The sequence below is a fragment of the Jaculus jaculus genome, chromosome 7, assembly GCF_020740685.1.
Source record: "Jaculus jaculus isolate mJacJac1 chromosome 7, mJacJac1.mat.Y.cur, whole genome shotgun sequence".
NCBI classification, from domain to species: domain Eukaryota; kingdom Metazoa; phylum Chordata; class Mammalia; order Rodentia; family Dipodidae; genus Jaculus; species Jaculus jaculus.
In genome coordinates, this window is record NC_059108.1 from 155145288 (window position 1) to 155158511 (window position 13224).

The 13224-nt window shown below is 51.8% G+C and overlaps 1 protein-coding gene across 2 annotated transcripts; it reads left to right on the forward strand.

Annotated features, from left to right (window-relative positions):
* Positions 1-7999: 7999 nt before the first annotated feature.
* Positions 8000-12289, forward strand: Serpina6 (serpin family A member 6). Of its 2 annotated transcripts, none has more exons than XM_004665619.2 (4): positions 8000-8609; positions 9023-9296; positions 10150-10300; positions 12104-12289. In XM_004665619.2, exons 1-4 carry the CDS (start codon positions 8000-8002, stop codon positions 12287-12289), a joined length of 1221 nt encoding a protein of 406 aa, XP_004665676.2. The 2 variants fall into 2 exon arrangements, with proteins under 2 accessions (XP_004665676.2, XP_045011415.1); XM_045155480.1 differs by having other exon boundaries at positions 10153-10300.
* The last annotated feature ends 935 nt before the right edge of the window (positions 12290-13224 follow it).

The window sequence follows — 13224 nt, forward strand, 5'->3', positions numbered from 1 at the left end:
CACGTATCTCAGAATCCAGAGTATCAAATTGTAAGCTCATTTGAAAAGCCTCCCCTTAAGAAACTGCTAGGACACACTCTTTGAACAGAGCTACATAGGTGTGCTGGTTTGAATGTAAATGCTCTCATATAGCTTCATGTGCTTGTGTTTAAGCCTAATACTCAATCTCTAGCTGGTGGCAACTTAGGACAAGGTAGGGCCTCGCTGGAGGAGGTATTTGTCACTTGGGGCAGGACTTGGGGTGTTACAGCCCAAGACCCAGAGCCAGCTCGTTCTTGCTGCTGTCTCCCAGCTGCAGTGGCAAGATGCCGTGCCCAGCCTCCCCTCTCTGTGCCATGACAAAACTTCCCCTTGAGACTATAAGCTGAAATAAACCCTTTCTTCCCACACGCTGCTTTTGGTTGGGTGTCTTGTCCCCAGCCACAACGCTACATGAGGGATGTGTTTTCCTGGATTCAGCCTCCTAGACATTCGGAAGCCACTGTAGACATAACCCAAGGGTATTTGACTACCGGTTGAGCAGATGGCAGACCTTGGCACCATCCACATGGTGCTGAATTTGCAAAATAAAAGTGACAGGGTCATTGTGGCTTCCATCCAGATTTTCACGAAGGCCACGGCGGTGAGGCAGCGTACAGGAGGGTTACATTTTCTGTGACAGTGCCTGAGACGGTGAAGTGTGAACTGTGAAGGTGGGCTTAAACTTCAGCAGAGATCCCAAAATGTTAGAGAATTCAAGGAATGTGGACTATCTGCCAAGAGAAACCTTGGGCAGTGAGGGAGGCCAGCCCAGGAGAGAGGCCCTGTGGGCAGCAAACAGCAAGGTCACAGGGCCAAGGCCACTGAAACCTGTTGGAATTCACATCCTGCCAGCATGTGCCCCAGATACTGCGGTAGTTTGAATGGATGTACCCCAGTAGATTCAAGAGTTTTTCATGGAAAATGTTAATAAAAATTGAGGGGGAAAAAAAACATTAAAAATGAGTTTCATTCAAGCTTATAACTTAGTGTCACCGTGGGTGGATCCTAGGGCCAGCCCTAAGGTGTGGGGGTGAATTTGGAATTCTAGCCTAAGATATGCAGAGTGCTTGAGCTTTCCCTGGGGTTCCCAGTGTGTGGTTGCTTTGGAGTGGTTGTTGCTTTTCTCTCTGTGTATGGACCCATGAAAGTAGGCCAGCTTCTTCTGCTATTATGGAACTTCCCCTGGATCTGTAAGCTTCAATAAATTCCCTTCGTCTCATAACTGTGTCTGGTCTGGAGGTTCATCCCAGCAACCTGAAGCTGTCTGCTGCAAATACCATTCATGGAGCCATAGGATTTCATGCTTGCTCTGCTAGGTTTCTGTTTTACTTTGGTCCTTTCTTACTCTTTTATTATGAATAGGAATGTGGGTCTGTGTCATTGTACATTGGAAGTATTTAACTAACCTGTTTTTATGACAGTCCGTGGCTGAGAGACCTCCCTCAGTCTCAGCAGAGACTCTGCACTTGGGCTTTGAACAATGTTATGACTGTTAAGACTGTTGGGACTCTTTGAGGTAGACTGAATATATTTTGTATTATGACATGGGCATGAGCTTTGGGAACCAGAGATTGAATACAATGGCTTAAAGTGACATTGCTGACCAAGAATGGCCTTGTGGTGGTTAATCTTCATTGTCAACCCGACCAGATTTAGAATTACCTAGGAGATCAAGGCTTACTTCTGGGTGTGTCCATGAAAGCGTTCTCCTAGAAGATTAAAGGAGGGAGAAAGACCCAACTTGAGTGTGGGTGGCACTATGCCATGCACTGGGGTCCAAGACTGAATAAAAGGGGCCAAGGACAAAGTTGGTCCACATCAGCATTCCCTGTCTCGTGGCTTCTTGGCCAGCCAAGATGTGAACTAAGGCGCTCTGCCACCCCCTCCTGCCATGATGGACTGAACTCATCTGAAACCAGAAGCTGAAATAAATCCTTCCTCCTTCAAGCTCCTGCTGTCAAGGTTTTAGTCACAGTGATGCAAAAGCTGACTAAAGCAGGAAGCTAAGCATTTGTCTCCAGAAAACAGAAAAGGAGGGTAAGACTGGGAGATAGCTCAGTGGGTAAGGTGCTTGGCCCACAAGCATAAGTACCTGAGTTTGGAGCCCCAAAGCCCACTTCAAACCTGGCAAGGCACGCATGCGCATAATCACAGCAAACCTGGCGTGGCACGCTCACAAGTAATCACAGCACTGGGGAGGCAGAGAGAGGAGGATCCTTGGGGCTAGCTGGCCAGCTAATCTAGCCTAATTCACAAACTACAGGCTAGTGAGAGGACCAGACTCATTAAAAGATGGACAGGGTTGAGGGGATGGCCAGTGGCTAAAGCACTTACTGTGCAAGCCTGAGGACCTGAGTTCAGATCCCCAGAAGCCATGAAAAGCCAGGCTCAGTAGCAAGCATCTGTGATCCCAGCGCACATATGGCAAAGCAGATAAAGGTGCCTTTAACCCCAGCACTCAGGAGGCAGAGGTAGGAGGAGCGCCGTGAGTTGGAGGTCACCCTGAGACTACACAGTGTGGCACATTCAAGCCTGCACTCACATATATGAACACATACACACAGATTCTGGGGGGGAGGGACCCATTCTTTGGAACTCCAGTTCATGAAACCAAATAAGCATTCCCCTTTGCTGTAAAATGCTTTGACGCTGATGCCTGTCTCCTGCAACAAAAGAAAACTACTGGATAAACACGTGGGTAATGGGGAAAGTGCTAGGCGTTAGAGTGGAATGGTCTTGGATGACAGGATAGCTCACTCAGCCTCATGTGTCTTGGTTTCTATATCATAAGAAGAATACTAACATCAGTCAATTCATAGGAGCCCTAGGGTGACTATGGCGCATGCCTGCCTATCCCTCCAGACTAAAGCCCCCTTGAAGGCAAGACCTGGCTGAGTTCATTCCCACCCGGAGTTGGGCACCCGGTTCCTCTTGGAGTTCATAGCATAGCGCTTATTAAACACATGGGTGACTTTTCTGTCCACTGCCATGAGGCCACCACAAACATTGACACAACTCAGCCACATTTTGATATTAAAAAGAAAACTTCAGAGAAAGTTAATTTGCATCATCGCTGTGTTTACTCTCATTTTCTAAAAAGCTTTCCATTGGTCGATGGATGGGGGGCGGGGACCACCAAATGGTGAAGGCCACTGTCCCCCTCCCTCTAACCATTAACCAGCAGAGAACTGGCAAACAAGATTTAGCCAGCGGTCTCCTCACCAGCCTACTGTACGTGGGTTATGCTCCCGGGCAGCAGGACAGAGCCAGAGCTAGAAGCCTGAGCGCACCGTGGTGAGTAATCCCTGGACAGGGTTCTGGGCCTCCCGCCCTGTCCCGGCCTGCCCTCCAGGGTAGAGTCATATCTGCAGCCCGCTTGTTGGCACTGAACATGAGGACAGGCAGCTGTGTGACAGGAGGCAGCCCTGTGAAGATCGTTCCAGGTCCGTGGAGTCTATGGGTTGCCCGCTAGGGTTTTGATGTAGCCTGGGCTCTTGTCTTGCAAGGGCCTTGCGCTGAGCTCCACCCCACATGTCACATGACTGATGCTCTTAAGCCTGGCGGAGCAGTGACAACAGCCTTGTGGGCATCTGAGAGCTGGGATGGAGCACTGCCCGGCAGTACCCTGGTGGAGGATGCAACTAGGGTGGGGTTGGAGCACGCAGCTGGTACTGTGAAGGGAGATTCTAAAGAGTCCTTCGCACCACGCTACCATAGCTGTCCACAGCAACCCTGGGAAGCTATGAGACAAGTAGAAGGGAGGGTCTGCATGAATCGTCGGTGTCGTGCCACGTGTTCTAAGGCCCTGCCAGGCCCACGGGGGGGACCACAAGGAGCATTTACACCCTGAATCATTTCAGTGACGAGAGAACTAAGGAGGGTGTTTCTGAAATGAAATACACGAAGAGAATTAACCCTCAGCATTTTTTAAAAGGCAAGTAATTAAAGAGCCACTTGGCTCAAGAGGTAGCTTTCTGGAGAGACAGACAGCGTGCAGTGGCAAAGGCTCTGAAGGCACACTGCCAGGCATGGGATGCTCTGGTTGGTCAAGCTGTTTCCCAATCCACCAAATTGGTCCCAGGGTGACCCATGCAGTACAAGCCAAGCATGGACAACAGCCATGACTGGCACTCACAGCACGCTTGTAAGGACTGATGTGGAGGAGGCAGGCGCACACGGGCTCTGGAAACAGCAGTCTTGGGAGGACTGATGTGGAGGAGGCAGGCGCACACGGGCTCTGGAAACAGCAGTCTTGGGAGGACTGATGTGGAGGAGGAAGGCGCACAGGGGCCCTGGAAACAGAGGTCTTGGGAGGACTGATGTGGAGGAGGCATGTGCACAGAGGCCCTGGAAAGAGCAATCTTGGGAGGACTGATGTGGAGGAGGCAGGCGGACAGAGGGCCTGGAAACATCAGTATTGGGAGGACTGAGTGGAGGAGGCAGGTGCACATCAGCCCTGGAAACAGCAGTCTTGGGAGGACTGATGTGGAGAAGGCAGGCGCACAGGGGCGCTGGAAACAGCAGTCTTGGGAGGACTGATGTGGAGGAGGCAGGCGCACAGCGGCCCTGGAAACAGCAGTCTTGGGAGGAATGATGTGGAGGAGGCAGGTGCTCAGCGGCCCTGGAAACAGCAGTCTTTGGAGGACTGATGTGGAGGAGGCAGGCGCACAGGGACCCTGGAAACAGCAGTCTTGCGAGGACTGATGTGGAGGAGGCAGGCACACAGCGGCCCTGGAAACAGCAGTCTTGGTAGGACTGATGTGGAGGAGGCAGGCGCACAGAGGCCCTGGAAACAGCAGTCTTGGGTGGACTGATGTGGAGGAGGCAGGTTCACAGTGGCCCTGGAAACAGCAGTCTTGGGAGGACTGATGTGGAGGAGGCAGGTGCACAGGGGCCCTGGAAACAGCAGTCTTGGGAGGACTGATGTGGAGGAGGCAGGCACACAGAGGCCCTGGAAACAGCAGTCTTGGGAGGACTGATGTGGAGGAGGCAGGCGCACAGAGGCCCTGGAAACAGCAGTCTTGGGAGGACTGATGTGGAGGAGGCAGGCGCACAGAGGACCTGGAAACAGCATTCTTGGGAGGACTGATGTGGAGGAGGCAGGCGCACAGAGGGCCTGGAAACAGCAGTCTTGGGAGGACTGATGTGGAGGAGGCAGGTGCTCAGCTGCCCTGGAAACAGCATTCTTGGGAGGACTAATGTGGAGGAGGCAGGCGCACAGAGGCCCTGGAAACAGCAGTCTTGGGAGGACTGATGTGGAGGAGGCAGGCGCACAGGGACCCTGGAAACAGCAGTCTTGGGAGGACTGTTGTGGAGGACGCAGGCTCACAGGGGCCCTGGAAACAGCAGTCTTGGGAGGACTGATGTGGTGGAGGCAGGCGCACAGGGATCCTGGAAACAGCAGGCTTGGGAGGACTGATGTGGAGGAGGCAGGCACACAGCAGCTCTGGAAACAGCAGTCTTGGGAGGACTGATGTGGAGGAGGCAGGTGCTCAGCTGCCCTGGAAACAGCAGTCTTGGGAGGACTGATGTGGAGGAAGCAGGCGCACAGAGGCCCTGGAAACAGCAGTCTTGGTAGGACTGATGTGGAGGAAGCAGGCGCACAGAGGCCCTGGAAACAGCAGTCTTGGTAGGACTGATATGGAGGAGGCAGGTGCTCAGCTTCCCTGAAAACAGCAGTCTTGAGAGGACTGATGTGGAGGAGGCAGGCACACAGAGGCCCTGGAAACAGCAGTCTTGGGAGGACTGATGTGGAAGAGGCAGGAGCACCGAGGCCCTGGACACAGCTGTCTTGGGAGGACTGATGTGGAGGAGGCAGGCACACAGGGGCCCTGGAAACAGCAGTCTTGGGAGGACTGATGTGGAGGAGGCAGGCGCACAGGGGCCCTGGAAACAGCAGTCTTGGGAGGACTGATGTGGAGGAGGCAGGCGCTCTGTGGCCATGGAAACAGCAGTAGGAGAAGTAATGTCCAGCCTGCTCCTAGCCTTTTTTACGGGAGACCCATAGGGGTTCAGAGAGGTATGACCTATTGCTGAAACAAATATGTCTTTGTGTGCAATATACACACAGGGTAGAGAGAAGGACAGATGCAGGACTTCCTAGAGAAGGTGATCTGGCGCCTGTCTCAAAAACTACTAGAGAATGAGCTAGGCCAGGCAGGGAGGAGATGAGCCTACAAGATGAGCCACATAGGTAGGCCTGGTCCTTGGCCATCTTTATGTCCAGGTGTCGAGCCACAACAGGTTTCAACAAACGGTGGAGACTGTAATGATCTGCCCTGCCCTGCCCTGCCCTGCCCTGAGGCAGGGTGAAAGTCTGGCATGTGCCAGCGGGAACCTCTGCACTGTTGTGACTGAGATCTCAAGTAGTCACAATCAAGGCCAAGGCCAAGTTGTCATCAGGCACTGGGTCAGGAGGCTCCCTGGGCCACATCAGTGAGTCTCAACTTTTTGTGGACACCAGGGAGACATTGAAAAGTCTGCTTCTCCGTGGAAGCATCCCAGGTCCCTTTCAGTTACTGATTCAGAACTGATCATTGGTTAACCCAATAGTCTTTTCGATCACAGAATATAAAAGGTGGGACTGCAAAGTAAAGTTGCAATCGTTCTAGCCTTGGTGACTGCCTGCACACTTTCACTTATCAGGTGTCTTTGCCTCTTCATCGCATACTCGTTCATGTTCAGCGTCTTCACTCTGATCTGAAATCAAAATCAAGCTCATTCTGGCAGGGCTGCAATGTAGTAATTGAGCTCTCTGGGCTTTATCAACAAATGTCTTCATTTGCTCTTTTTTTTTCTTCTTTTTTGCACATGCCTGTGAAGAGTGTGTGTGCTGTAGTGCATGAATGTGTGTATATAGCTACATGAGTGGCATGCACGCCCATGTGTGCGGAGGCCAGAGGAGAGGTTTGGGGGTCCTTTTCTACCAAATCACCCATGTACTTCTTCCATACAGTGCCCCTCCCCCAACCCAGAGCTGCCATTGTTGGTCACCGAGCCGCAGTGATTCTCCAGTCTCCTCTCACGCAACAAGGTTACACATGTGTGTGGCCATGCGCAGCTTTTGGTGGTTTTGGGGAACTGAATGAACTCAAGTAGTCTTGGGTCCTCCTCACGCCTAAGCAACACACATGCTTAGCACTGGGGCGTCTCCCCAGCCCTCCTCTCCATTTTTGAAGGGGAGTTGGGCCAGATGCAAGATCTTGGGTTGACTGTTTTTATTTTTCTCTTGGTATGTTGAATATATAAGGTAGATGGATATTGAACCTCTCTGAGCTAGCTGCCAAAAGTCAGGCTATTAATATTGACTTAGAGGGTTTTGATGGAAGTTACATGACAGACTGTGAGCAAAATGGCTAGATTGGTGTTGGGTACAAGGCAGCATTTGACTGATCACAGCATAATTTATGTCTTCAGACCAGGAGACCAAAGCCCAGACTCCGGCTGTGGCTTTCCCAGGGTCAAAAGACCAATGTGCATGAAGGAACAGAAGTCAGAGTGGCATCCAGTCTTTGGAGCTATTTTTGTGTGTGTGCATGGTATGTGTATACATCTATGTGTGTTCACATGTGTGGGGGCACATGTATGTGTGCAGGTGCATGTGCATATGTGTGTGTGTGTTTGAAGACCAAAGGTTGATGTCAGGTGACTTCCCTAATCACTCTCTACCTGGCTTATTGAGATAGAGTCTCTTGCTAGAACCCAGAACCCATCATTATGACTAGCTAGCTAGTCAGCTTGTCCTAACTCCCACTTGCTGGGAGTATAGGCGGGCCGCCATGCTCTGTGTTCACACAGCGCTCAGGAACTGAACTCAGTCTTCACACTCACGCAGCAAGGGCTTTACCAGCTGAACCTTCCCCACAGCCTCTCGAGTGGGTCTTCTGCCCACCTCCTGTGGCACCATGTCCCCTGACTCCAGCGTCTCCACACTGTATAACAAGCACTCTTATTTGACAGGTCCTGGCCATACTGTACAATGCCACTTGTCCTGTACACCTGTCTCTTCTGGCTTTCCACCAGTGGCCTCTGGACTGTCCAGGCCATGGACCCAAGTGCTGTTGTGAGTGCAAGGAGCCCTCACCGGGGCCTGGCTCCAACCAACGTCGACTTTGCCTTTGACCTGTTTCAGCACCTAGTAGCTTGGGCTCCCAATAAGAATATCTTCATCTCCCCAGTGAGCATCTCCATGACCCTGGCCATGCTGTCCCTAGGCTCTGGCAGCCGCACACGGAGCCAGCTTCTCCAGGGCCTGGGCTTCAACCTCACAGCGATATCTGAAGCAGAGATCCACCAGGGCTTCCAGTACCTCCACCATCTCCTCGGGGAGTTGGAAAGAAGCTTGGAGATGATCATGGGCAATGCTCTGTTCCTTGACCATAATCTGGAGCTGCTGGAATCCTTCTCGGCAGACATCAAACACTACTATGAGTCAGAGGCCTTGGCCACAGATTTCCAGGACTGGGAGAGAGCCAGTAGAGAGATCAATGAGTATGTCAGGAATAAGACAAAGGGGAAGATTGTGGATGTGTCTTCAGACCTGGATAGCCTAGCTACCCTCATCCTGGTCAACTACATGTTCCTCAAAGGTACCTTTCCCCATTCCTCTTCCCAGCACACATAGACCCAGAGCTCAGAGCCTGCTGCACCAAACTCCAACCTCTCCCAGATCTGAACTGGGTTTCCAGTGCTCGTGACAAACATTTTCAGAGATACTTATTTCTGACACGGGGTTTCAAGTAGCCCATGATGGCGTCAAACTCATTATGTAGCTGAAGGTGACCTTGAACTCCTGATCCTCCTCCCACTATTTCCTGAGTGCTGGGATTATGGAAGGCTAAAGTTGCGCCCCAGCAAGGATACTCCAGGCATGCTGAAGGCTGCCACAAAGCGTGTGTCTGGACACGAGTGGTTTTCTGGCGCTGCCGCTGAGGCTATGTGGCCTCTGTCACTTCTTGGGCCTGCAGGTCTGACTTCTGCCCCCTTTCTCCCTTGTTTCTAGGTACATGGGCATACCCCTTTGATCCAGAAAACACCAAAGAGAAGAGCTTCTATGTGAATGAGACCAGCAAGGTCAAGGTGCCCATGATGTCCCAGTCCCGCGTCATGCTGTACCTTCATGACTCAGTGGTCCCCTGCCAGGTGGTGCAGCTCAACTACGTGGGAAATGGGACTGTGTTCTTCATTCTCCCGGACAAGGGGCACATGGACACGGTCATCGCAGCATTGAGCCGGGACACGATTCAGAGATGGTCCACCACTCTGACCCTCAGGAAGTAAGCCCACCAACCGGCATGGGGCCAGGCAGAAACGGGGGCCCCGCAGCCCCACGGTCTCGCTTTTGCAGAACCATGACGCCAGGAGCAGCCAGGAAGTGTCAGTCTCAATCTTCTCTGGTCTGCTTCCTTCCAGCAGTAGCTTTAGGACAATTCCTCAGTCACTAGGAGTTTTAGTCTTTCAATCTGGAAACTGGAGGGGTTGATTCCAAGTTTGGAAACTGCTTTCTTGTTTGTATGCTAGTGAGGAGAGAATGACGGCGGGAGCACAGGTCAAGGGCGAGGGACAAGATTTATCTTTAAAGGCCTGCCTTTAGTGACCTACTTCCTCCTGCGGGGCCCACTTCCTAACATCCCATTCAGCTATAAACTCACTCATAGATTGATCTGCTGGTGAAGGTAGTACTCTCAAGACAAAAAGTTTCCCACACACAACTCTTTTGAAAGCATACTTCATATCCAAATCATTCCACCCACAACAGGAAAAGTTACATATCCCACTTCTCTTTGATAACTCTCAACTCCTTTCCAAAACTGTGGCTTCAAGTTGGGTGTGGTGGTGCATACCTTTAATCTCAGCACGGGGGGGTGGGGGGGGGGCTGAGTTAGGAGGATCGCCATGAGTTTGAGGCCACCTTGAGACTACATAGTGAATTTCAGGTCAGCCTGGGCTACAGGGAGATACCTCGGGAAAAAAAAATGGCTTAAACCTTAGACTTGGCTGGTGGCCTTTCTCCTGGACAGAGCTCCAGGGCTGGTTTTGCTGGGTGAACACCTGGCTGGGGAAGGATATCTTGTTGCCCACTTCCAGGCCCAGCCTTGGACTACATAACCTCTTCTGCTTATCCCTGAGCAGCCAAGTGGACCTGTATATCCCCAAGGTCTCCATCTCCGGCACATATGACCTCAAGAGTGTGCTGGTGGACATGGGCATTTCAGACTTGTTCTCCAACCAAGCAAATTTCTCGGGCATTACCCAGAAGGCTCCACCAAGCATGTCACAGGTAAATGTCTTAGGAGCCCATATTTTCTCTCTCTCTCTCTCCACAACTTACACTAAAAGTCATGACAGCAAGCAATGTAACCCATTTGTGAATGGACCCCTAAATCCAAGGCTGAGAACCCCAAGTCCAACCTCTCCATCCACAGGGGATAAACAAAGGCTCAGCTAGAAAACAATCACACAGGAGGGGACAAGGAGGGGTGTCACAGTCAGGTTCACATTGCTGGAGAAATCACCCAACCAAGAGCAGCTTGTGGGAGAAAAGGTTTGTTTTGGCTTCTAGACTCAAGGGGAAGCTCCATGATGGCAGGGAAAACAAAGGTATGAGCAGAGAGGGTGGACATCACCCCCGGTCAACATCAGGTGGACAATAGCAACAGGAGAGTGTGCCAAACTGGCTAGAACACCCATAAGCCCTCCCCCACCAATACACTGCCTCCAGGAGGCGTTAATTCCCAAATCTCCATCAGCTAGGAACCTAGCATTCAGAACACCTGAGTTTATTGGGGACCCCTGACTGAAACCACCACAAGGAGACACTGGAAAACAAAGTGATCATGGGAGACGTGTGAGCAGCCCCTGGCAAGAAGCAGCAGGGGTATGGTAAGTCTATCCGAGGTCACACTGAGTCTCCCATTCAAGTCCATTCATCATTCTTCAGCTTCAGAAAACAAATGCATTTAGAAAATTTTTACTGACCACCTATGATGCATATCAGCCTGTGCCAGGCCCTGGGTTTGTTTCCGTTACTGAGAGGAGGCCACTGTCCTCACAGCACAAGGGCTTTGGGATGGTGGAAGGGCTTGCTCAGTGAAATGTATGCTGCGCGATTACAGCGATTAGACACACAGCGCAACTGCCTCCTTTCTTTCCTCCCTTCTTCCCTCCCTCCTTTCCTTCCTTCTTTGCTTCCTTCCATTCTTCTTTCTCCTTTGAAAAGCAGGAAAGGGACTTAGCTCACTCAGTACAACGACACTGGAAACACTGGGGCCAAATGTCCTCAGCCCTGAAGAACAGTGACTAGCGCTTTGCGTTTCTAACGGGAGGTGGGCGTTCCGTTCCCTCAGCCGCTGGGGATCTGCGACACGGGGAGGGTGGAGGGCCCGCCCGTGCTCACCGAGCTATCAAATAGCAGCGCAGCCTTCGACCTTGGGTGTGTTAACTCAAAACCTCATCCTCTCAAGATCCACTGGGGCCGGGGGGTCACACCCCAGCTCATTCTGTTTCTATCACACAGACACGCCACGCCAAGCCACGAAGGCCTGCTGTGTGAAGTGCAGCTTTTGTCCCATGGTGTGCTGTGAGGGCACTGAGGCCACCTGTTATGTAGGTGTGATCTGACCATGGTTTCCTGTATTGGCTAGGCAGCCACATGGCTGGTTTCAGAATCCTGTCTCACTTGATCACAAGGAGGAACCTATCAATAGTGAGAGAGTTGCATCTGAGCTTCTGGCTGGGTTTTCCCCTGCAAAGGTAGCAGAAGCTCATTGCAAACATTTCATCTTAACATGGTAGACAAGCTTGAAGTCATTGTCAGCCTGGGTCCTCATAAGGAGCACCCAGGATGGACCATGAAGCACAGTCTCTCTGAACTGTGACAGGTACCATCTGCCCTACCAAGAGGCAGGAAGCGTAGGCGCAGCCCGAGGCTGCAGCTCAGACAAGGGGCCAGCACGTGCTGCTCCGGGTACCTTGGCGTCACCTTCGGCAGAGCAGAGCATGTGAGGTGTTCACATGATAAGGCATGAACAGTGCCTGTCCCACAGCGGGGACTCATCTCGCATCTCTGGTGTGTTGCTAACAGGTGATCCACAAGGCCATGCTGCAACTGGATGAGAGAGGCATGGCGCCCGCTGCCCCCACAAAGAACGCCCTGCCTCTGACGTCTGAGCCAGTCACCCTCCGCTTCGACCGGCCCTTCCTCATCCTCATCTTTGACCACTTCACATGGAGTACCTTGTTTTTGGGCAAGGTTGTGAACCCAGCCTGAGAGCTGCATCCCAAAAACCCTGCTGCCATCTGACTTTGAGAGAATGGGAGCCTTCCTCCAGTGTCCTCCAGGGTCTCCCCATCCAGCCCCTTGTTACCACTTTTAAGTATCTTGTAATAAATAACAGTTGCTGCAACTCTTGAGAGGGGAGGCATTGGGAACAGGATGGATTTGCAAAACTTTAGACCTCCTGTGCAGGCCCACTGGGACTGCCATAACAGCACATCACAGATTAGCGATCATGACTTCACAACAGGATCTTGTTTCTAACAGTTCTGGAGGCCAGAAGACCGAGACCAGCCAGTTTGGCTGGGTTCTGGTAAGGGTTCTGTTACCTTCTAGTTGCTAGGACAAAACACCTGACCAAAATCAGTTTGTGGGAGGAAAGGGCTTATTTTGGCTTACAGTCTCAAGGAGGAGCTTCATGATGGCAGGGAGCAGCATGGTATGAGCAGAGGCTGGACATCACCTCTGCCACAGTGGGTGGACACAGCAGGAGGAGAGTGATCCAAGTTCTGTTAAGGAGGAGCTGTCTATGACACCCCTAAGCCCACTCCCAGAAACACACCTCCTCCAGCAAGGCTCCATCTTCCAAACCCAGGAGATTATGGGGGTCATCTTATACAAACCACCACAGGCACCTTGCTGGCTCAGATGGCGCCTCCTTGCTTCCCTCATATGGAAGGAAGAGCAAAAAGAACTTCTGGATGCTTCTCTACTACAGCACTGTCCCATTCCTCATGACCTAATCCCTGTCCTCAGGCTCTGATAGGCCTTGAATGCTAACAACCTGCACCTTGAGTTTCAAGTTAAATTTGGGCACATTTAATCCACAGCAGGAGGAGCCAACAGCCAACAAACCCACCCCTCTCCATGACGGGCCCTGGAAGACAGAGCATCTGGAACCAGTCATGGGTCCAGGACTCAGTGTAGTG